Here is a 22,224-nt window from a genome sequence, read left to right on the forward strand (position 1 = left end):
CTCCTCATCAGCTGAGATCTCCAACCCCACTATACCTTCAGTCCTCTGAGACCTGCACTGAGAGGAATGAAGGTGTAGAATTAGGCGTGTCACAGCCAAGTACTTGTGGGCAATCTGCTTTTGGTACACCGACGTCAGATTGTACCAGGCAAATTTCCCTGCCCCAGCTGCTGCACCGCCGAAAGAAGTTTGCTCCCAGCCATCCACATGCACAGCGGTTGAATGTTAGCTTGGCAAAATTGCTAGCACTTCAACTGCTGCCTTTTCAGTTGGTAGACTCTGCCCCCTTCCGTGAGTTTGTGGAATGTGCGGTTCCTCAGTGGCAGGTACCTAAACGCCACTTTTTCTCATGGAAGGCGATTCCGGCTCTCTACCGGCATGTGGAAGGCAATGTCCATGCCTCGCTGGACAGGGCGGTCAGGTGCATATTACCGCTGACTCATGGTCCAGCAGGCATGGACAGGGACATTACTTAAGTTTCATGGCGCATTGGGTGACTCTGCTGGCAGCTGGGAAGGATGCAGGACAAGGTGCAGTAGTGTTGGAGGTTGTTCCGCCACCACGCCTCCAAAATGCTAATGACTGTGACACACCTCTCTCCTCCACCCCCTTCTTCTTCCTCCATGGCCTCTTCCTGTGCTTTGTCCTTGGAACCAGCGGTGCTCCGTAGCCATTCAAGGGGCTACGCAAGTACGCAGGCCAAAAGATGTCATGCGGTGCTTGAGCTGGTGTGCTTGGGGGACAGGAGCCACACTGGGGCAGAGGTTCTGTCAGCTCTGCAGGGGCAGGTTCAGAGGTGGTTGACGCCACGCCAACTTAAGGCAGGAATGGTGGTTTGCGACAATGGCACCAACCTCCTCTCTGCCCTCCGACAGGGACAAATGACCCATGTGCCCTGTTTGGCTCACGTCCTTAACTTGGTGGTGCAGCGGTTCTTGGGCAGGTACCCGGGCTTACAGGATGTCCTGAGGCAGGCCAGGAAAGTCTGTGTGCATTTCCGCCGGTCATATAATGCCAGTGCTCGGCTGACGGACCTCCAAAAAGGAGTTTAACCTGCCCAAGAACCGCCTAATCTGTGACATGCCCACCAGGTGGAACTCAACGTTGGCCATGCTGCAGCGGCTGCACACGCAGCAGAGGGCCATCAATGAGTACCTGTGCAACTATGGCACCAGGACAGGGGAGCTTGGTTTTTTTTTTCCCCCCCACGCCAGTGGGCCATGATCAGGGATGCATGCACTGTCCTGTCACCATTTGAGGAGGCCACGAGGATGGTGAGCAGTGACAGTGCATGCATCAGTGACACTGTCCCCCTTGTCCACCTGTTGGAGCACACGCTGCGTGGAATAATGGACAGGGCACTTGAGGCAGAACAGAGGCAGGAAGAGGAGGACTTCCTTAGCTCTCAAGGCCCCCCTTTATCCAGACAGTGTTTCTGCATGCCCGCCAATCACACAGGAAGAGGAGGACGAGGACGAGGACGAGGACTGTGTCAGTATGAAGGTGGAGCCTGGCACTCAGCATCAGCAGCAGTCTTTAAGGGATCAGTCCCAAGAACACATGGACTTGTACGTGGCTGGGAGGAGGTGGCTGCGGACCATGTCGTCCTTAGTGACCCAGAGGACTCCGGGCCGAATGCCTCAGCAAACCTACGCTGCATGGCCTCCCTGATCCTGCAAAGCCTGCGTAAGGATCCTCGTATTCGTGGCATCAAGGAGAAGGACCAATACTGGCTGGCAACCCTCCTTGATCCACGTTACAAGGGTAAGGTTGCGGACCTTATCTTGCCATCGCAGAGGGAGCAGAGGATGAAACATCTTCGGGAGGCCTTGCAGAAAGGTCTGTGCAACGCGTTCCCAGAGACTGGGAGGTTACTAGGGCTGCAACTAACGATTATTTTCATAATCGATTAGTTGGCCGATTATTGTTTCGATTAATCACCTTAAAAAAAAAAAAAAAAAAAAAAAAAAAAAGTGTGGTGTATAATTTAGTTAATATGTAAAGTTAAAAAAAAAAAAAAAAAAAAAAAAAGGCAATGTATTCTTAAAATATCTCTATGCAGTGGTAAATATAAACAACCAACTATATGGTTAGGGAGCAAAATATTGAATCCACTCTGAGAATAACAGACAGAAGAGATATACTGTATACACTATTAGAAGAGAAATACTGTTTTTTGGCCAATTTGTTGTTGAGCAGATTAAAAAATACAAATTGCTGCAAAAACGCATTACATGATTTTCTGCAGCTTCTCCATTGAAGTATATTGAACCTAAAAAGCACCGTTTTGCGTTAGTAAAAAAAAAAAGTCCCTGACCCTTTCCAAATATACAGCAGCTGAAAAAAAAGCATAGATGTGAACGTGTCCCATAGGAAACCATGTTAAATGAACTGTAGTGCGTTTCTGCAAAAAGCACCAAAAAACACATAGATGTGAACCAGGTCTAAGATATTTAGTAACATAATGGGGTTAAAAGAAACTAAAATGAGCCCTACATAGTACAAAAAAAAAAAAAAAAAAAAAAAAAAAAAAAAAAAAAAAAAAAGCAAATAATTGCTACTGTAAGGGGTTCATTTTTTACTGTAGAACGGTGAAAGTAATATTTACAGTAGCGATTATTTGCTCTTTTTGTACTATAAAGGGCTCATTTTATATTTTTAACCCCATTATGTTAATCGATTATGAAAATAGTAATCGATTAATTTCATAATCGATTAATCGATTAGTTGTTTCAGCCCTGGAGGTTACAAACTCCTGTTTCTGGACAACGTGTTGCTGAGGCTTCGGTCAGTCAAAGAAGGAGCGGTGGAGAAGGTGGCCGTCTGACCGATGCGTTCAGACAATTTTTTGGTCCGCAGCCCCAAGGTATGATCGGTTCCAGCAACCATCGCCAGCGTCTGTTTTACATGGTGCAGGAATACCTAGGGGCAAGATCAGACTTGGACACCTTTCCCACCGAAAATCCTCTGGGTTACTGGGTCTTGAGGATGGATCACTGGCCAGAGCTTGCACAGTATGCAATTGAGCTACTGGCCTGTCCTGCATCCAGCGTTCTTTCGGAACGCACATTCAGTGCTGCTGGAGGCTTTGTAACCGATCACAGGGTGCGTCTGTCCACCGACTCGGTCGATCGACCTTCATAAAAATGAATCACTCTTGGATCACCACCAGCTACCAAAGCACCTGATGCTGATGTAACCGAATAATTTTTTTTTAAATCTCAGATCCCTTCAAAGACTGCCTATGCTGATGCTGAGTGACTATCCCTGAGTAATTATCCTCTTCCTCCTCAATCATCACGCTGATAGCTTGAAAGGACATTTTTGGTTCTGGGCGCCACCACCAATGCCTAAGGCACAATTTTTCAGCCCCTGTTTAACAGGGGCGTGTGATTACAATTTTTGATGCAATACTTTGCAGCAGGGCTCGTTCCTGCATTCCAACTAGAGTGTCTGTGAGGGGTTGCAGTGTTGTAGCACCAGCACCACCAAAGGCCCAGTTTTTCTGCCCCTGTTCAACAGGGGCATGCAATTACAATTCTTGAACTAATATTTCACAGCAGGGCCCTGTGAGGGCTTACGTTGTTGTGGCCACAACAACACCTAAGGGCCAAATTTATGCTGAGTATATAGGGCAGGCCCCTACTTTCAAACATCTAACTTACAAACGACTCCTACTTGCAAACGGAAGGAGACAACAGGAAGTGAGATGAAATCTACCCCGAGGAAGGGAAATTCTCTCCTGTAAGTTAATATGGGAAAAACATTTCTCCTTTCCACTGATGCTTTCCAATCCTTGTTCCACAAAAAAAAAAAAACAAATTTTCAAAAAACATTTGTCATTGGGACAAAAAGTGAGGTGAAATCTTTTAAAGAGGAGGAAAGACAGCAAAACAAATGTCACAGGGGTGATAACCCTTCCCTATGTTTTCCAAAAAGCTTAAAAAAAGATTTTTTGGCTGGAGCTAAACACGTTAAAAATGTACCCGTTCAAAATTACAAACAGATTCTACTTAACAACAAACCTACAGTCCCTGTCTTGTTTGCACCGCCTGTATACTGCTGTTCAGAGTATATAGAGCCTTGTGGCTCCACACCTTTCCTTATTTTAATTTGGGTGTGGGGTTCCCCTTAATATCCATACAAGACCCAAAGGGCCTGGTAATGGACTGGGGGGTACCCATGCCGTTTGTCTCACTGATTTTCATCCATATTGCCAGGACCCGACATTACATTAAACCCGCAAGCAGTTTTAAATGAGATTTTTTCCTTTAAAAATTACATTTGGTGCAGGGACTGTTCTAAACACGCGCCACTTTACAGGCATACTATAGACACCCCCCCAGGTACGATATTTAAAGGAATATTTCACTTTTTTTTTTACTTTAAGCATCATTAAAATCACTGCTCCCAAAAAAACGTCCGTTTTTAAGTTTTTTTTGCATTGATACATGTCCCCTGGGGTAGGACCCGGGTCCCCAAATCCTTTTTAGGACAATACCATGCAAATTAGCCTTTAAAATGAGCACTTTTGATTTAGAACGTTCGAGTCCCATAGACGTCAATGGGGTTCTAACGTTCGTGCGCATTTTCGGTCCGTTCGCAGGTTCTGGTGCGAACCGAACCGGGGGGTGTTCGGCTCATCCCTAAAGGGCTCTAATGGGGTCAAAGTCTACACACTCCTACAGTCTCCTGCCAGAGTGTCGGTAACACTCATTTGTCAGCATAAAAAAGGTATATGAAATGCGACAAGGCAGTTCTAGAGACATGGGTGCCCAAGGCAGTGTACAGTCCTTTCTTTCCAGACCTTGCTGGTCAAAAAGAGAGGGGCATACCCGAGTCATGGTGCCATGCCTGATCAAGTGGACCCACCCATAACAGGGTCCTCCATGAGGTCATGTCCTCACCCGTAGTGTCGGCTCAACAGTTGCTGGTTAAAACAGTAAAAAAAAAGAAAAAAAAGTTAAACAGAACACCAAGGGAACCCCGGGCCCACTGAGGCCCCTACCTGGGGCCAAGCCAGCCAATTCACATCCCTGAGTTTCACAGGCAGTATGGTGGGGGTTGTCACAACTTCAGGGGAATTGGATATAAACGAGGGGAAACATATGGTCAGTCTAGACGATCCAACTGACAATCCGCTCGTCCAGTGGGGCTGAACTGATGGGAAACATTTGTATTAAGTCTACAAACGGTACTTAACAGTCTCACTTGCTCTCATCGCTAACAACATAGGTAAAGGTTTTGGCTTCCCAGTAAAGCAGGTTGACATGTTACAAACTTTCATCTGGTGAAATAGGGTGTCAGTTTCCCTCCGCAGCCCCCCTCCCAGCCTGGCGAAAGACGTGTTCGTTGGTATCTAACCAGGAGGAGGCATCTTCAGCAGACTCAAAAGTGTGACTGTCCCCCTGCAGTGATCCGCAACTTTGCAGAGAACAGCATGGTGTAGGCGGCCCTTAGATGCTGTAGTCTTTTCTTTACATCTGTAAATCTGGCTCTGTGTTTCTGTACTCCCGCAGAATAATCAGGGTAGAAAGATGCAGGCTCCGTTGAACTGCACATTTCGCCTCTCACAAGCCTGGCGGAGCACTATTTCCTTATCTTTGTAATTGAGTAGCCGGGCCAGTAAAGTGCAGGGCGGGTGCCCTGGCGGAAGGAGTCTGGATGGGACTGTGTGCTCGTTCGACCGAGTATAGTGGGAGTAAACATCTCCTTGCCAAAGATCTCCAGGAGCCATCTCTCCACAAATTCCGTGGGGTCCCTGCCCTCTGTCTTTTCTAGAGACCCCACAATGCGTACGTTGTGCCTGCGCAAATGATTCTCAATGTCATCTGACTTAAGTTTGTTCACCCTGGCAATCCTGGCTGTAATTTGCGTGTCTCTAAGGAGTGGGGTTAGCTGATCCTCAAGATCGCTGATGCGGCCCTCAGCAGCCGTAGTGCGTTCTCTGGTTTTCTGCAGGTCATGTCTAATGAAGCCCAACTCCTCTTTAAGGCCCCCCAAATTGCTCCTGGAGGGTGTGTACAGACACTGTGCATCTATGAACTGCTTTCAGTATAGCAGCCAGGGTAGGTTGCTCTCCCTCATCCCCCTCCATGTCTGGGGATGGCAGATCAGTGTCCTGTGAGGGGCTTTGTGCAGACCATGCATCCTCCGGGTGTGAGTGAAAAACGGCGGGGGTGGCTGGCATGTCCTCTCTTACCTCTGCTTACCCGCATCCTTGGTCTTGTCCATGCCTCATGTGCTCGCTGGGAGAGGAGCCACGGCGCCATGTTGGCCTTTTCAGGCGGGTCAATATGGCTCCCACGGAGCTCAGTTTCAGGTCCAGGTGGATCTGCAGGAGGGTGTCCCGGGATTTTATTGTTCAGTGGGACACGTCCGCTCACATGCCGCTCCTGGCAATGCCCCACAACTCTTGGCATTGTTGACCCCCTATATTAAGAAGCAGGACACATGCATGAGGCTTTTAAATTTTATTTTTTGGTTGAATAATGATTTGGTAGATTTTCTATATTATTGGATGCATGGAATGCACTTTTTGGTTAAGTTCTATTGGCAGATAGCATGTCTAATTTTATTTGTTTTTTTTTAATGCACACAAAAAAAAAAATAAATAAATAAATAAATGTGGAGAATACTACTTGGCTGTGTGTTTTACTACAAATGACAGTTTGGGAGCAGGCAGTTACATAAAAAAAAAAAAAAAAAAAAAAAAAAACACACACCACACACACTGTAAAATTGGCAAGGGACACCAGCACAATATTATTACTCTTCATATCACTAGAAGAAAAAAAAAAAAGCCTTTGAAAATACGTTTGGCAGAACTCCATCAGTATCAACAGCAAACCAGCTTCATTATTATCCCATTAAATAAGAAGAGAATCTGCGCTGCATTTCGAGATTTCATAATTTGCCACATCACAAATGTTAATGCTCCATTACGAACGCTAGTTTACAAGACCGACCGCATCTGGCTCATCCTTGCTTGCGAGCATGCGTGTTTGTACACCCGATCGGAAAATCTGACAGACATTTGTCCACAGAAAATTTATAAGTTTGCCATCCAACATTTGTCTGTGGAAAATCCAATAATTGTCCGATGGAGCATACAAACGGTCAGATTTTCCGCCAACAGTTTGTCACCACATGATTCCCGGCAGAAAATCCGATCGTGTGTACGAGTCTTTAAGGCTTCAGCATAACAAAACATTTTGGACAATTTCATGCTCCCAATTTTGTGGGAACAGTTTGGGGATTCTCTCTTCCTGTTCCAACATAACTGCGCACCAGTGCACAAACAAGGAAAGACAAGGACGAGCGAGTTTGGGAGTGGAGGAACTTGACTGGCCTGCACAGAGTCCTGACCTCAACCCAATAGAACACCTTTGGGATGAATTAGAGATGAGACTGCAAGCCAGGCCTTCTTATCCAACATCAGTGCCTGACCTCACAAATGCCCTTCCGCAAAGGGTGGGCCAACTTAATATTGTACCCTACGGAATATCCACCGCGCCATAGAAGAGCCTGCAGGGTCAAATCAAATCCGTTTGAAAAACTGACAGGCAGATCTGATTGGAACACCTGTGTCAAAAGGGGGACTTACATAAATAAAAGCTAATTGTTAACACCTGTCAGTGGTAAATGGTTTGCCTTTACCCTCTGACATATCTACAGGAGAGAACACTAATATATATATATATATATATATATATATATATATATATATATATCGCAAATGTTCATGGAAGATCACCCATTTACATCAGTTTTTTCACAGGAATGCATTGATGTCAGTTTTTTCATCCAGCAACGGATGGATGAAAAACAGATGGACAGTCGGCATGTGTGAAGGGGGCCCAAGGCTTTAATATCACTTTAGGAGATACACATACTAAGATTTGTCTTTGAATTATGCCGCGTACACACGATCAGACTTCTCGTCGGAAAAAGATATGACGGCTTTTCCGATGGGATTCCACTCAAGCTTGCCTTGCATACACACGGTCACAAAAGTTCGCTGAATTTATGACCGTCAAGAACGCAGCGACGTGCAACACTACGACGAGCCGAGAAAATGAAGTTCAGTGCTTCTGAGCATGCGTCGAATTGTTTCCGAGCATGCATTGGAATTTTACACATGGGAATTGCATACAGACGATCGCATTTTCGGATAGGAACTTTTTCCGACTGAAAAACTGAGAACATGCTCCCAATCTTTTGCTGGCTGGAATCCAGTCAGCAAAAGTCCGATAGAGCATACACACGGTCGCATTTTTCCGACGAAAAATGCTCATCGGTCTTTTACGGGCCGAAATTCCGATCGTGCGTACACAGCATTACTCTCAACTGTGCTACTACCTACTTGGACAATATTTCCTGATGAAAACTACCTACAGCATTATAAAATCTACTGCTGAGCCAGCATTCTAGAACTCTCATTTCAGGTAGGTTTCAATGACAAACTTCAAATGTATAGGTACAAGTTGTGCCTGGGTAAGTTAGTGGTAGGTGGCAGTGATGAGGTAGGTGTGCTGGAAATAAAAGTGGCAGAGTATTAGGCCATGGGTAGGTGTGTGATGAGAGATGTCAGTGTTCCTTCCTATCCCAGTACAATGAGAAGTCAGAAGAATGTGATCACACACTCTCCAGCCATTAGCAGGCTGTCAATAAGAAGTATGCTGAGCTCAGCCATCAGCTGTAGAAGGCGGCTTGTCGGGGACGTCCCATGGGCATGGTTAGATTCCTCCACTTACTTTTATGCTTGCTGCCTCCCCATGACTGCTTGGCCAGACTGGGGCTCCTAATGATCGCCCGTCCCGCAGACTTCAGTGCGTCCATCTTCCCCAGCCAGCGAACACAGCCCCCGGCTCCAACTTTTTCCCAGCTCACCAAAACTTTCCTCTATCTCCTCCCTCCCACCTTACTTGGCAGAGGAGTCGATGAATGATCACGTCTGTATGGGGGCGGGGATATTTAATGTAAATGGAGTCAGCTGACACGGCTGGGCCACGCCTCTTTGTTATTTCTCTGACAACAAGTTTGTCGTTCAAGTTTAATAGGTCACGTGTCCCCCTCCGGGAGCACGCTGCAGTTTCTATTCCCTTTATAATGCCATTCATTGCTGCTAATTAACAGTTTGATATGGGAAATGGCTGGCCCAATATCAGTTATTCTTGCCACTATTGCTTGCTTGTCAAATTAAGACTGCAGATTGATTTTAAAATGAAACTTCTTCAGCCCCAGAAGGCTTTGCCCACGTTAAAGTGGAGTCCCAGGCCTTTTTTTGTTTATTAAAAGTCAGCAGGTACAAAATTGTAGCTGCTGAATTTTAATAAACAGGCACTCACCTGTCCCAGGGTCCAGCGATGCGGCCGCATGGAGCCTCACTCCTCTCCCTCTCCTCTCTGCGGTGCCTCCATTGAAACTGTGGGCACCCGGGGCTGTGACAGCTTATGGGTTCACGGCCGGGCACGCACTGCGCATGCGCGAGTCACGCCACGCTCTCCGAGTGGACAGGCAATCTGGGACCTGTGATGTGTACCAGAAGAAGGCCGCCTAGGGGGAGAGGAGGAGTCCCATAGGCGGCCCATACTCGGAAGAAGGAAGTGGGACAGGAAGTCCCACTCAAAACTAAGCACCCACCCCCCTCCAAAAAGATTACATGCCAAATGTAAGGGGGCGAGGAATGCTTAAAGAGGAAGTTCTACTTTTGGGTGGTACTTCGCTTTAATGACCAGGCCATTTTTTGCGATACAGCACTGCGTCACTTTAACTGAAAACTGCGCGGTCGTGCAACGCTGTACCCAAACAAAATAGACATTCCTTTTTTCCCCACAAATAGAGCTTTCTTTTGGTGGTATTTGATCACCTCTTTTTTGCGCTAAACAAAAAAATAGCAACAATTTTGAAAAAAAAAAAAAAAAACAATATTTTTTACTTTCTACTATAATACATATCCAAAAAAAAAAAAAATTATATATATATATATATATATATATATATATATATATATAAACAAATGTATTCATCAGTTTAGGCCAATATGTATTCTGCTACATATTTTTGGTAAAAAAATAACATTGATTGGTTTGTGCAAAAGTTACAGCGTCTACAAAATATGAGAACGATTTTGGGACTTTTATTTTTATTTTTTTATTGTTTTTACTGGTAATGGGGGCGATCTGCGATTTTTAGTGGGACTGCAACATTGCGGCAGACAAATATGACCCCAAGTGACACTTTTTGGGGACCAGGGACATTATTACATTGATCAGCGCTATAAGAATGTTAACACTAGGGGGCGATCAAGGGATTAACTGTGTTCCCTGGGTGTGTTCTAACTGTGTGGATGATGGACTTTCTGGGACAACACAGAGATTGCTGTTCCTGATCACTAGGAACAGCAGATCTCAGAGTAGTCCCCTGTCAGAATGGGGATCCGCATTGTTTACATAGGCAGATCCTGGCTCTGCCTCTCCTCACCGTAATCACGGGTGGCCGGCAGACATCGAGTCCGCGGGACCCGTGGGCGTACGCGCCCACAGTTTCATGTGCACAGACCGCCGTACGAGTATGGCGGTTTAAGCAGGAGAGCTGACCTGCCGCCGTATATATACAGTGGCTGATCGGCAAGTGGTTAAATAGATAAATATGTACAAAACCAACAAAGGTGTAAACAGACTATTGCATTAGGGTGTGCACCCTAAAGCTCAAACAGGCGTGTGTGCGCGCGCATGTGTGTGTAATATATACACACACACACTCTTATAAATAGATGTAAAAAACATTTTAAGATGTATTAAAACATGGACGGTGTCAGTAGGGCAGAGGCTAGTGTCAGTAGTTTTTTATTATTTTATTTTTGTATGATTTTTTTTCAAGTTTTTTAGGAGCCCCGTTGGGGGCTTTGTTGAAATATCAGAAGGGGGAATATGCACTGCATGGGGTGAATAGGGTGTGCCCAGGCACACCCGGCACACCCCCTGTGCATGCCTATAAAAACCAATATAAATTCCTTTTAGCCAATTTCATTCCTGCATGTCAGTCCCGATTTCGGGGGCAATTTCAGAGACATCTGTGCGGATTGCTGCACAGATGTCAATGGAAATCGCACACCGAAATCGCCAAAAGTAGTACAGAAATTACTTTTGGGAATGGGTGCAGCGACGCAAATGCGGCGTCTCACCAATTCGGATGGTGCCATTACCGGCAATTGCTGCCGATTAGGCATGCAATTTGACATGTCAAATAGCATGCCAAATAGCTCCAATGTGAACCAGGGCTAAAGGGCCTATTTAAACCAGCTCACACACGCAAAATGCAGGCTTGCTAGCATGCGTTGTGTAATGCAGTGTGGTATGTTTTACACACCTTGCAATGTTAAGTTTTTTTTCTTTATTATTATACAGTAAATCTTCCCCTATGTGTCCTTACATTGATCTTGTATTGGTCTATGCAGATCAACACATATGCTGTGAACAAGCCCTAAGCATTAGGCTGATTTCACACGGGCTGTCTGATCAGGTCCGCCTGTTAGTTTTTCAGGTGGACCTGATCAGACCATCTATAACTCTCTATGGACAGCAGATGTAGCGGACACATCCGTTGACACCCGCCGACATCCGATCCATCCTGTCCACCAAAACCAGTGGATTTGATCGGATGATAGTCAAATGGAAACAGACAGGTGGTCCTTTTCCATCTAACAGCCTCATGGAGAACAGCAGGGCTGTGTCCATGTCCATTCTGCATAGCGGAGTGGACATGGACCTGTCATCAGCCTGCTCAGCGAGAAGATCCCCTGCTGAGCAGGAGGATGTGAATTACGTTCAAAGCCCATGTGAAACCAGCCTTAGGTTTAGAGCATAGGTGGAAGCTGAGGGTTCAAGTTAGTGGTTTACAGTGCCTTTAAAAAGTATTCATACCTAGGGATGAGCTCGATGTTAGGGTCGAACATAAGTTCGACTCGAACATCGGGTGTTCGCCCATTCGCAGAACATTATGGGGCGTGCACGGGAAATTCGAGCGCCACAGAATGCCCCATAATGCACTTCGAGATCGCAGTGCATTGCTGTATGATGATTGGCCAAAGCATGCACCTGACTTGCATGCTTTGGCAAATCATAGCGCGCTCTGCTGAGAGAGCCATAATTGGCCAAAAGCAGGGTTCCTTTGGCCAATCATGGCTCAGGGGGACTAAGTCCACCCCCCACACTATATAAGGCTGCTTACATAGCGACCATGTGTAGTGTTGTTGGCGTGGACAGAGAGATAGCTTGAGTTAGATTAAGCAGGCAGGTTATTCAGTTAGTGGCAGTGTATTTGATATATATATATATATATATATATATATATATATATATATATATATATATATATATACAGTCAGTCTGGTATATAAATATAAATATATATATATATATACACTCTGCATTTAGCATAGACTATATATTCAGTGTTTACTCTATATTCAGTCAGTGCAGGCATTGTATTAATATATACAGTATCTCACAAAAGTGGGTACACCCCTCACATTTTTGTAAATATTTTATTCTATCTTTTCATGTGACAACACTGAAGAAATGACACTTTGCTACAATGTAAAGTAGTGAGTGTACAGCTTGTATAACAGTGTAAATGTGCTGTCCCCTCAAAATAACTCAACACACAGCCATTAATGTCTAAACCGCTGGCAACAAAAGTGAGTACACCCCTAAGTGAAAATGTCCAAATTGGGCCCAATTAGCCATTTTCCTTCCCCAATGTCATGTGACTCGTTAGTGTTACAAGGTCTCAGGTGTAAATGGGGAGCAGGTGTGTTAAATTTGGTGTTATCGCTCTCACTCTCTTATACTGGTCACTGGAAGTTCAACATGGCACCTCATGGCAAAGAACTCTCTGAGGATCTGAAAAAAAGAATTGTTGCGCTACATAAAGATGACCTAGACCAGGGATATGCAATTAGCGGACCTCCAGCTGTTGCAAAACTACAAGTCCCATCATGCCTCTGCCTCTGGGTGTCATTCTTTGGCTGTCAGAGTCTTGCTATGCCTCATTGTAGTTCTGCAACAGCTGGAGGTCCACTAATTGCATATCCCTGGCCTAGGCTATAAGAAAATTGCCAAGACCCTAAAACTGAGCTGCAGCACGGTGGCCAAGACCATACAGTGGTTTGACAGGACAGGTTCCACTCAGAACAGGCCTCGCCATGGTCGACCCAAGAAGTTGAGTGCACGTGCTCGGTGTCATATCCATAGGTTCAAGGATGGAAATACAGCGCTGTCTCGTGAACTAATCTGCTAAAAATAATAGCATAAACGATAGGTCCTGCTGCAGCCTAAATGTGAGATACACACAATGCAATAATACCAACAAGAAAAAGCTGCGTAACATGAGACTAAAAAAGGAGAAAAATTGAATACCCACATATAACTATATCAAATAGAAAATATGGTTACTCTCAGTATAATGCTTGACACAAATCTATAAGATAACCATATACATCCTGTAGTTGGAACATATGTGCTAAATTTGGCTACACAATGTATCTCTGGAGTGTCCTGAGTACAGTTCTGGTTAGCAGAAAGTCCTCATAGAGAGCAATGTAATCAATCCCAAAAAGTGTAATGTCCTCAATTCGCTGATTATTGGTGACTTCAAACAGAAAAAACACCTCAGAGGGAGTGATCAGGGAGAGAAAAGATTCCTCCACCTGGAAAATAACTGCCACTTACCAGCTTCGTTGATCTCTTTTTTAAGGAGATCGTATCCGCTTGTGGCATATACCCCTGCCAGGGTCTTTGTATACGTCAGCCAGATATCACCTCTCTTCACATAAAGATTGCCTCTGAGTGAAAGATGGTCTTGTTATAAAAGCATAGCAAAGAAACTCGAGCTGGCCGGCTCTCGATAAACGCCCATTGCTTCCGGGACTACGCGTTGTGGTGACGTCAGCACGTCGCTCCTCCCTACGCCGTTTTGTCACAGATGACGTCGTTCAGGGGCACTTTCACTCAGAGGCAATCTTTATGTGAAGAGAGGTGATATCTGACTGACGTATACAAAAACCCTGTCATCGCGCTGAAGCATCATAAGGCGGATCTTTTTTTTTTTTTTCGGCGGCGGTGCGAGAGAAGAAGATGAATGGACTTCATGGGACATTTTTATTTTTTAATAAAGGACTTTATAAAGAACAATGTACCCGTTACCATTTCAAACAGGGGGGGCCAGGATTTGGGGGCACCTTGTTAAAGGGGGCTTCCAGATTCTGATAAGCCCCCTGCTCGTAGACCCCCACAACCACTGGCCAAAGCACCCTCCCCATATTGAGGGCATGTGGCCTGGTACAGTTCAGGAGGGGGGGTGCTGTCTCGCCCCCCCCTCTTTTTCTGCGGCCTGTGAGGTTGCGTGCTCAGTTAAGGATCTGGTATGGATTTTTGGGTGGACCCCCACGCCATTTTTTTTTTACATTTTTGCATGGGGTCCCCCTCAAAATCCTTACCAGACCTGAAGGGCCTGGTATAGAATTTGAGAGGGACCCCATACAATTTTTTTTTCTTTAATTCTGGTTCAGGGTTCCCCTTAATATTCATACCAGACCCAAAGGGCCTGGTAATGGACTGGGGGGATCCCATGCCGTTTTTTTCAATGACTTTTGTCTGTATTGCTGGACCCGACAATTCATTAAAGCCTCAAGTACTTTTAAATTACTTTTTTTCCTTTAGAAATGTAATTTTGTGCAGGGACTGTTCTAAACACGGGAAAAATGTGCTACTTTATAGGCATACTATAGACACCCCCCAGGTACGAAATTTAAAGGAATATTTCACTTTTATTGTTTCATTTTAAGCATTATTAAAATCACTGCTCCTGAAAAAACGGCCGTTTTTTTAAAACTTTTTTTTGTATTGATACATGTCCCCTGGGGCAGGACCCAGGTCCCCAAACACTTTTTATGACAATACCATGCATATAAACCTTTAAAATTTAGCACTTTTGATTTCTCCCATAGACTTTTAAAGGGTGTTCCGCGGCTTTCGAATTTGCCGCGAACACCCCAAATTGTTCGCTATTCGGCGAACAGGCGACACCCGATGTTCAAGTCGAACTTACCTTCAACTCGAACATTGGGCTCATCCCTAGCCACCAATAGAGTATTTATAAATTGAAATCATATCCCCTCTCAAGTGTCTCATCTCCAGAGAAAATAAGTCCAGTGCTCGCAACCTTTCCTCATAACTAATATCCTCTAGACCCTTTATTAGCTTAGTTGCCCTTCTTTGTACTCGCTCCATTTCCAGTACATCCTTCCTGAGGACCGGTGCCCAGAACTGGACAGCATACTCTAGGTGCAGCCGGACCAGAGTCTTATAGAGTGGGAGAATTATCGTTTTATCTCTGGAGTTGATCCCCTTTTTAATGCATGCCAATATTCTGTTTGCTTTGTTAGCAGCAGCTTGGCATTGCATGCCATTGATGAGCCTATCATCTACTAGGACCCCCAGGTCCTTTTTCATCCTAGATTCCCCCAGAGGCTCTACCCCCAGTGTATAGATTGCATTCATATTTTTGACACCCAAATGCATTATTTTACATTTTTCTACATTAAACCTCATTTGCCATGTAGTTGCCCACCCTATTAATTTGTTCAGATCTTTTTGCAAGGTTTCCACATCCTGCGGAGAAGTTATTGCCCTGCTTAGCTTAGTATCATCCACAAATAGTGAACTGTTTACCCCATCCTCCAGGTATATAGGCATACCCCTCCCCCCTTTTTTACCCTCTCTATCCCTGCGATAAAGGGTATACCCTAGAATGGTTGCCAGACAATCATGAGAGCTGTTGAACCAGGTATCTGAAATTCCCACAAAATCCAAATCCTTGTGGGTGAGAACTGGCACAGAGGTGCCAAGTGGAAGAGAACAGGTTGGTGTGTTACGCCGGGGGGAGGATATGTAGCAGGGCAGTAACCTGCCAGGGTCCAGGTCTAGTAAACAGTCAGTTCACTAATAAATCAGCTGTGTTCTGGGCTATAAGTAATGACCAGACCAAGGCTCCCAGTTGGAGATGGCTCCACCCTGGCAGATAGGAAGTACTTGCCCAGGAGTCAGGAGGGCTTCAGCTAGATGAGAGGTGGGAGCCAGTGCAACACGAGGCTACTTGCTGCGCCAAATTGCTAGCACTGCAACTGCTGCCTTTTCAGCTGGTAGACTCTGCCCCCTTTTGTGAATTTGTGGAATGTACCACAGTGGCAGGTTCCAAAATGCCATTTCTTTTCACCGAAGGCCATTCCAGCTCTCTACTGGCAAGTGGAAGGCTGTTTTGGCCTCGTTGGACAGGGCGGTTAGCAGTAAGGTTCATATTACGCTGACTCATGGTCCAGCAGGCATGGGCAGGGACGTTACTTTTCCTTCACGGCGCACTGGGTAACTCTGCTGGTAGCTGGGAAGGATGCAGGACAGGGTTCAGTGTTGTTGAAGCTTGTTCTGCCACCACTCCTCCAAAAAGCTAGTGGCGATTCTGCCAAAGCTCTCTCCTCCACCCCCTCCTCTTCTTCTTCCTCTATGGCCTCAAGGATGGTGAGCAGCGACAATGCATGCATCAGTGACACTGTCCCTCTAGTCTTCCTTCTGGAGCACATGCTTTGTGGAATCATGGACAGGGCACTTGAGGCAGAACAGGGGGAGGAAGAGGAGGACTTCATTTCCTCTCAAGGCCCCCTTCATCCAGATAGCATTCCTGCGGGCCCGCCAAACACACAGAAAGAAGAGGAGAATTGTGTCAGCATGGATGTAGAGGATAACACTCAGCAGCAGTCTTCAAGGTATGGTTTTCAGTCCCCAGAAAGCCAAGTAGTTGTTCGTGGCTGGGAGGAGGTAGTTGTGAATAATGTGAGCCTTAGTGACCCAGAGGACTCAGAATCAAATGCCTCTGCAAACTTATGCTGCATGGCCTCCCTGATTCTGCAAAGCCTGCAAAAGGACCCTAGGATTCGTGGTATCAAGGAGAGGGATCATTACTGGCTGTCAACCCTTCTTGATCCACATTACAAGGGTAAAGTTGAAGAACTCATCCTGCCTTTGCAGAGGATGAAACATCTTCAGGAGGCCTTGAAGAAAGGTTTGTGTAATGCATTTCCAGACCCTGGGAGGTTACCATTTCCTGGTGCTGGACAACGTGTTGCTGAGGCTTCATTCAGTCAGAGGAAGAGCGGTGGAGAAGGTGGCCGGCTTACCAATGCCTTTAAATCATTTATCAGTCCTCAGCGCCAAGGACTGATCGGTTCAAGCAACCATCGCCCGCGTCTGCATTATATGGTGCAGGAATATCTAGGGACAGGAGCAAACGCGGACTGACAACTCATGGGGCCCCCGGGCAATAGGAGATCGTGGGGCCCCCAGGTTTAACCACTTGCTTACTGGGCACTTAAACCCCCCTCCTGCCCAGACCAATTTTCAGCTTTCAGCGCTGTCACTCTTTGAATGACAATTGCGCGGTCGCACAACACTGTACCCAAATGAACTTTTTATCATTTTCTTCACACAAATAGAGCTTTCTTTTGGTGGTATTTAATCACCACTGGGGTTATTTTTTGCTAAACAAATAAAAAAAGATGGAAAATTTTGAAAAAAAAAGTTTCATAGTTTGTTATACAATTTTGCAAACAGGTAATTTTTCTCCCTCATTGATATGCACTGATGAGGCATCACTGATGGGCACTGATAGGCTGCACTGGTGGGCACTGATAGACACAGATAAGGCGGCACTGATATGCACAGATAAGGCGGCACTAATTTGCACAGATAACGCGGTACTGATGGGCAAAGAGAAGGCGGCACTGATGGCCACTGATAAGATGGCACTGATGGGCCCTGATGGGTGGCACTGATAGGTGTTACTGATAAGTAACTGATGGATGGCACTGCTAGGTGGCACTGATGGGAAGCACTGTTGATGAGGCACTGATTGGTGACATTGATAGGTGGCACTGTGGGCACTGATGGGTGGCACTGTGGGCAATGATGGGTGGCGCTGGTGGGCACTAGACATGTGCATTCGATTTCGTCCGAATGCATTTTCGTCCGAATTTCAGAAATGCAGAATCCGAATAACGAAAGATCCGACATAAACGAATGCTTTATTTTCATATTCGTTGCTACAACATTTCGATATAGATAGGAGATTCGACATGATGCTGACAATAACAATCTGTGCCCATCAAACCTGTGGTCGATTGTGCCTAACCTTAACTCTATTAGTCCAAGATTATTCTACATAGAGAGAAAAGATTTGACATAGAGAGAAAAGTTTCGACATAGAGAGAAAAGATTTGACATAGGGGAGAAAAGATCGCTGCTGGAATTGGGTGGGGAAAGAAAAATAAAAATAATGATGATGATGAATGTTATTGGCTGATTGTAACCAAAGAGGATTATGGCTTATGGTGTCTGTTGAAAGTTCTAAGAAGATTCGACGGAGCAGGTAATCTATACAGCGTCGTACAGTTTAGCTGCTCCGTCGAATCTTCTTTGAACATTCGACAGACACCATAAGCCTTCAATGTCAGATTCAACCTTAATTAATTTGGATTTTCGGACGAATGCAAGTTTTTAACGAAATAAAGAAAAACTAATTTTGGGAGTAACTAAATAAATGTATTTTTCGGACGAAAACAAAATTCCGAAACGAAATATTTCAATGTGCACATGTCTAGTGGGCACTGGTAGGCAGCACTGTTGTGCACTGGTAGGTGGCACAGGTGGGCACAGATGACCTGGGGGCTGCTCTCCTTGATCGGGACCTATGTCCCTCTGACAGCCGTCAGTGATCGGCTTTTTTTCTCCTCAGGCTGTCAGCATGAGGATAAAAAATAGCTGATTACTGGCTTTGTTTATATCACATGATCAGCTGTCATTGGCTGACAGCTGATCACGTAGTAAGGGGTCGGGATCTCATAGACTCGCTGATCACAGAGTGCGCCGCGCACGCCCTGCAGGGGGTGTGCAGGCCGCTCGAGCACAATAGATGTCCTCCTGGCAAAGTAGGTCTGCGCTGTAGCCATCATTCGGCTATATCGCGGATCTGAAGCGGTTAAAGATGGCCACCACGCAGCAGCCATCTTTATAACGCAACATTAAAGTGACCTGCAGAAATTTTAGTCTGATTTTCTACAGTTTTTTTATTCTAATGTTTAATTCATTTTAATATTTTTTTTACATTCTTTTCACAAAAAAAATTTAGCAAACAGGTAATTTTTCTCTTTCACTGCTGTATGCTGATGAACCTGCACTGATAGGCGTCACTGATGAGCTCATGGGCACTTGAAAAATAAATAGCAAAAGCCATTTATGGGTGGCTCTGATAGGCTCCACTGATGAGGAGGCACTGGTAGGTGGCACTGATTGGCAGCATTGGTGGGCACTGTTGGGACTGCACATATCAGTGTAGATGTCCCTTTTACAGAACCTGGTTATCAGCTCTCCTCTCCTTTCCTCATGTGGCCAGGCCAGCAAGGGAGCCAGATGTACCTGCTGCTCACCTGCAGCAGAGTACAGGTAGCAGGGCAAGAATTTGTAATGACAGACCAAGCTATTGCTGAGTAAAGACAGGTGCTCTTAATGACCCCCCACCCCAATCCTATTGTGGTGTTTGAGGGAGCTCAGGGAGATTCACAGAACGCAGGGGTGGGAGATGTGCTGACTGGAATGCTGAGAAGGAGCCAGTGCAGTGACCTCTTATCAAGCCTGAGAAGAGGAGGGGGAGAGCACGGGAAGGAACACAGAGAAACGTGCAGTGACTGGGACTCCCGGGAGACCAGAAGAGATAGTAGCTGGCCGGAACGGACTTCACCTCCTTCATCAATCACAGGGAGAGGAGGGGTGAGCGTGCAGGAAAGATCATAGAGGCATCTGTGCTGCGGCTGCAGGGCTACAAGAGACAGTGACAGGCTGAATTGGTGTGAGAGCGGGGGTACTCACAGCTCTTGTAGTTCTGCCCAAAGTAGTGCTGGAGGGAGTGAAATGTCAGCAGTATGCATGCAGTATCCGGGAAACCTGCAGATCGGGGATATATGCTGACAGACAGCAGAGCTCTCTCTCTGTGTCTGCTCCGGATGTTTGGCGACAGTCAGGGGCGGGCCCCCTGCTGGCCTCCGGGCCCTCGGACAGTGCCCGATATGCCCGAATGGTCAGTCCGCCCCTGGACAGGAGCAGACTTGGAGACCTTTCCAACAGAACATCCACTGGATTACTGGATCCTGAGGATGGACCACTGGCCAGAACTTGCTCAATATGCAATCGAGCTACTGGCCTGTCCTGCATCCAGCATGCTTTCTGAACGCACATTCAGTGCTGCTGGAGGGTTTGTAATGGATCAAAGAATGCGCCTGTCCACAGACTTCGTTGATAGGCTCACATTTATAAAAATGAATCAGTCCTGGATCAGCAGCTATCAAGCACCTGATGCTGATGTAACTGATTTAATTCGCTATGAATCTGGGATCCCTTAAAGACTGCCTATGCTGCCTATCCTATTTCTCCCCAAACTTGATGATGCTAGCTTCCAACAATATTTTTGGTTTAGGGCACTGCCACCACCACCCAAGGCCCAATACAAAAGGGGTACAAGCCCCTCTGTTAATTAGGGGCAATCTATGCCTTGTTTTATAATGTGCCTGTAACAGACACAGCACATAGAGAAGTGCAACAGGAGCTGCATTATCTGGATCTCTTTTCCTGTCCCTCTGCTCAGCTAAGTGTGGAAGGGTGTAGGGGGGCTGTTAACTGCAAGCTCTACTCATACAAGCAGAGAGAGTAATGTGAGCTGTCTGCTGAAAGTTTGAACTCCGTTTGCCAGGTCCAACCTGGCGGGGTTCTTCGGCAGTTTTCTATGTTGATAACTGCCGCATTCTCTTCATTAATTAGGTGCAGGCTCTATATCATCACTCTAAAGAAACTGGCTCTAGTGGAACAGATCGTCCTGAAGCAGGTGTATTTGCCTAGTTAATATGGTGCACAGTGCTCACTCCAGTTTGCTGTGCCATTGTAACAGTGAACATCATCCAAGTTGTATATAACAGAGCAGAAACAAATGACTCAAACTACATTCATAGTAATTGGAGAAGCAAATGTTGCTAAGTATGATCAAGATGAGCAATAATTGGTCAAGCGAGTGTTGCAAAGTATGATGAATGAATAGAGCTGAAATGATACGATTACCCACCTCCTGTTGACATTAGATCTGTAGACTAAGACTGACCATACAAGGAGCAAATTTGCTAGATTCCCCCATCAACACAGACAGTATTGATACAGGAATCCCTCCTGCCAAAGACAGTAATTATTGCTAGCAATAATCGCAAGTGAATCTGGCAGGCTGGTGGTGCGATCAACTTGGTAGATTCAGTCTGCCCACACACGGTTCGAATCTCGGCCGGTTCACACATTCATTATAGTGCATTAAACTATTAGTCCTTTTTCCAACCTTCTTTATTGTGAACTATTGATAATCCTCTTTAACAGTGGAGATATCCGCCACTGATACACTACCGCTCTCACCTTCTAAATATGACTCAAACTCAATTAGGTCAATAGCGCATTTTTTCTTTATGATAGGGTTTCTGAATTCCTCTGGGTGCCTCCTTGATCATTATCCTAAAGTCTGGAAAGTCAATCAATTGCCATCCTGGGTCATCATACCAGGTGGTTGCACTTTATTTTTGGGAAAAATGCTGAAAAGACCACTTACATGAATACAATAAAATAAAGCTCATGTTTTTCTTTAGACCCCTTTCACACACTGGAGCGTTTTGCAGGCGCTATAGCGTTAAAAATAGCGCCTGCAAACCGCCCTAAAACAGCTGCTCTATTAACTCCAGTGTGAAAGGTCTTTCACACTGGAGTGGTGTGCTGGCAGGGCGTCAGAAAAAGTCCTACCAGCAGCTTCTTTGAAGCGGTGAACTTACCGCTCCTCCACTGCTGCTCCCCATTGAAATCCAGTGGCATTTTGCGGGTGGATTTAACCCCTTTTCAGCCGCTAGCTGGGGGTTAAAACTGCCCCACTAGAGGCCGAATAGTGCCGCTAAAACGATGGTAAAGCGGCGCTAAAAATAGCACAGCTTTACCGCTGACGCCAGAGGCGGCACAGTGTGAAAGGGGTCTTAAGACAGCCTATGGTTTATATTATTGTATTCATGTGAGAGTGGTATGGTGATGAAGGAAGCAC

General features: G+C 45.7%; 1 protein-coding gene across 1 annotated transcript in view; it reads right to left on the bottom strand.

Annotated features, from left to right (window-relative positions):
* The window catches only part of LDLRAP1 (low density lipoprotein receptor adaptor protein 1), an 82,142-nt gene extending 73,162 nt beyond the window's left edge, over positions 1-8,980 (bottom strand). Inside the window, exon 1 of the mRNA XM_073615457.1 lies at positions 8,757-8,980. Coding sequence (XP_073471558.1) covers positions 8,757-8,841 — 85 coding nt within the window. The 5' untranslated portion in view covers positions 8,842-8,980. The remainder of the gene's footprint in view (positions 1-8,756) is intronic.
* Positions 8,981-22,224: the final 13,244 nt, after the last annotated feature.

The sequence above is a fragment of the Aquarana catesbeiana genome, linkage group LG02 (genome assembly GCF_042186555.1).
Source record: "Aquarana catesbeiana isolate 2022-GZ linkage group LG02, ASM4218655v1, whole genome shotgun sequence".
Taxonomy (NCBI): domain Eukaryota; kingdom Metazoa; phylum Chordata; class Amphibia; order Anura; family Ranidae; genus Aquarana; species Aquarana catesbeiana.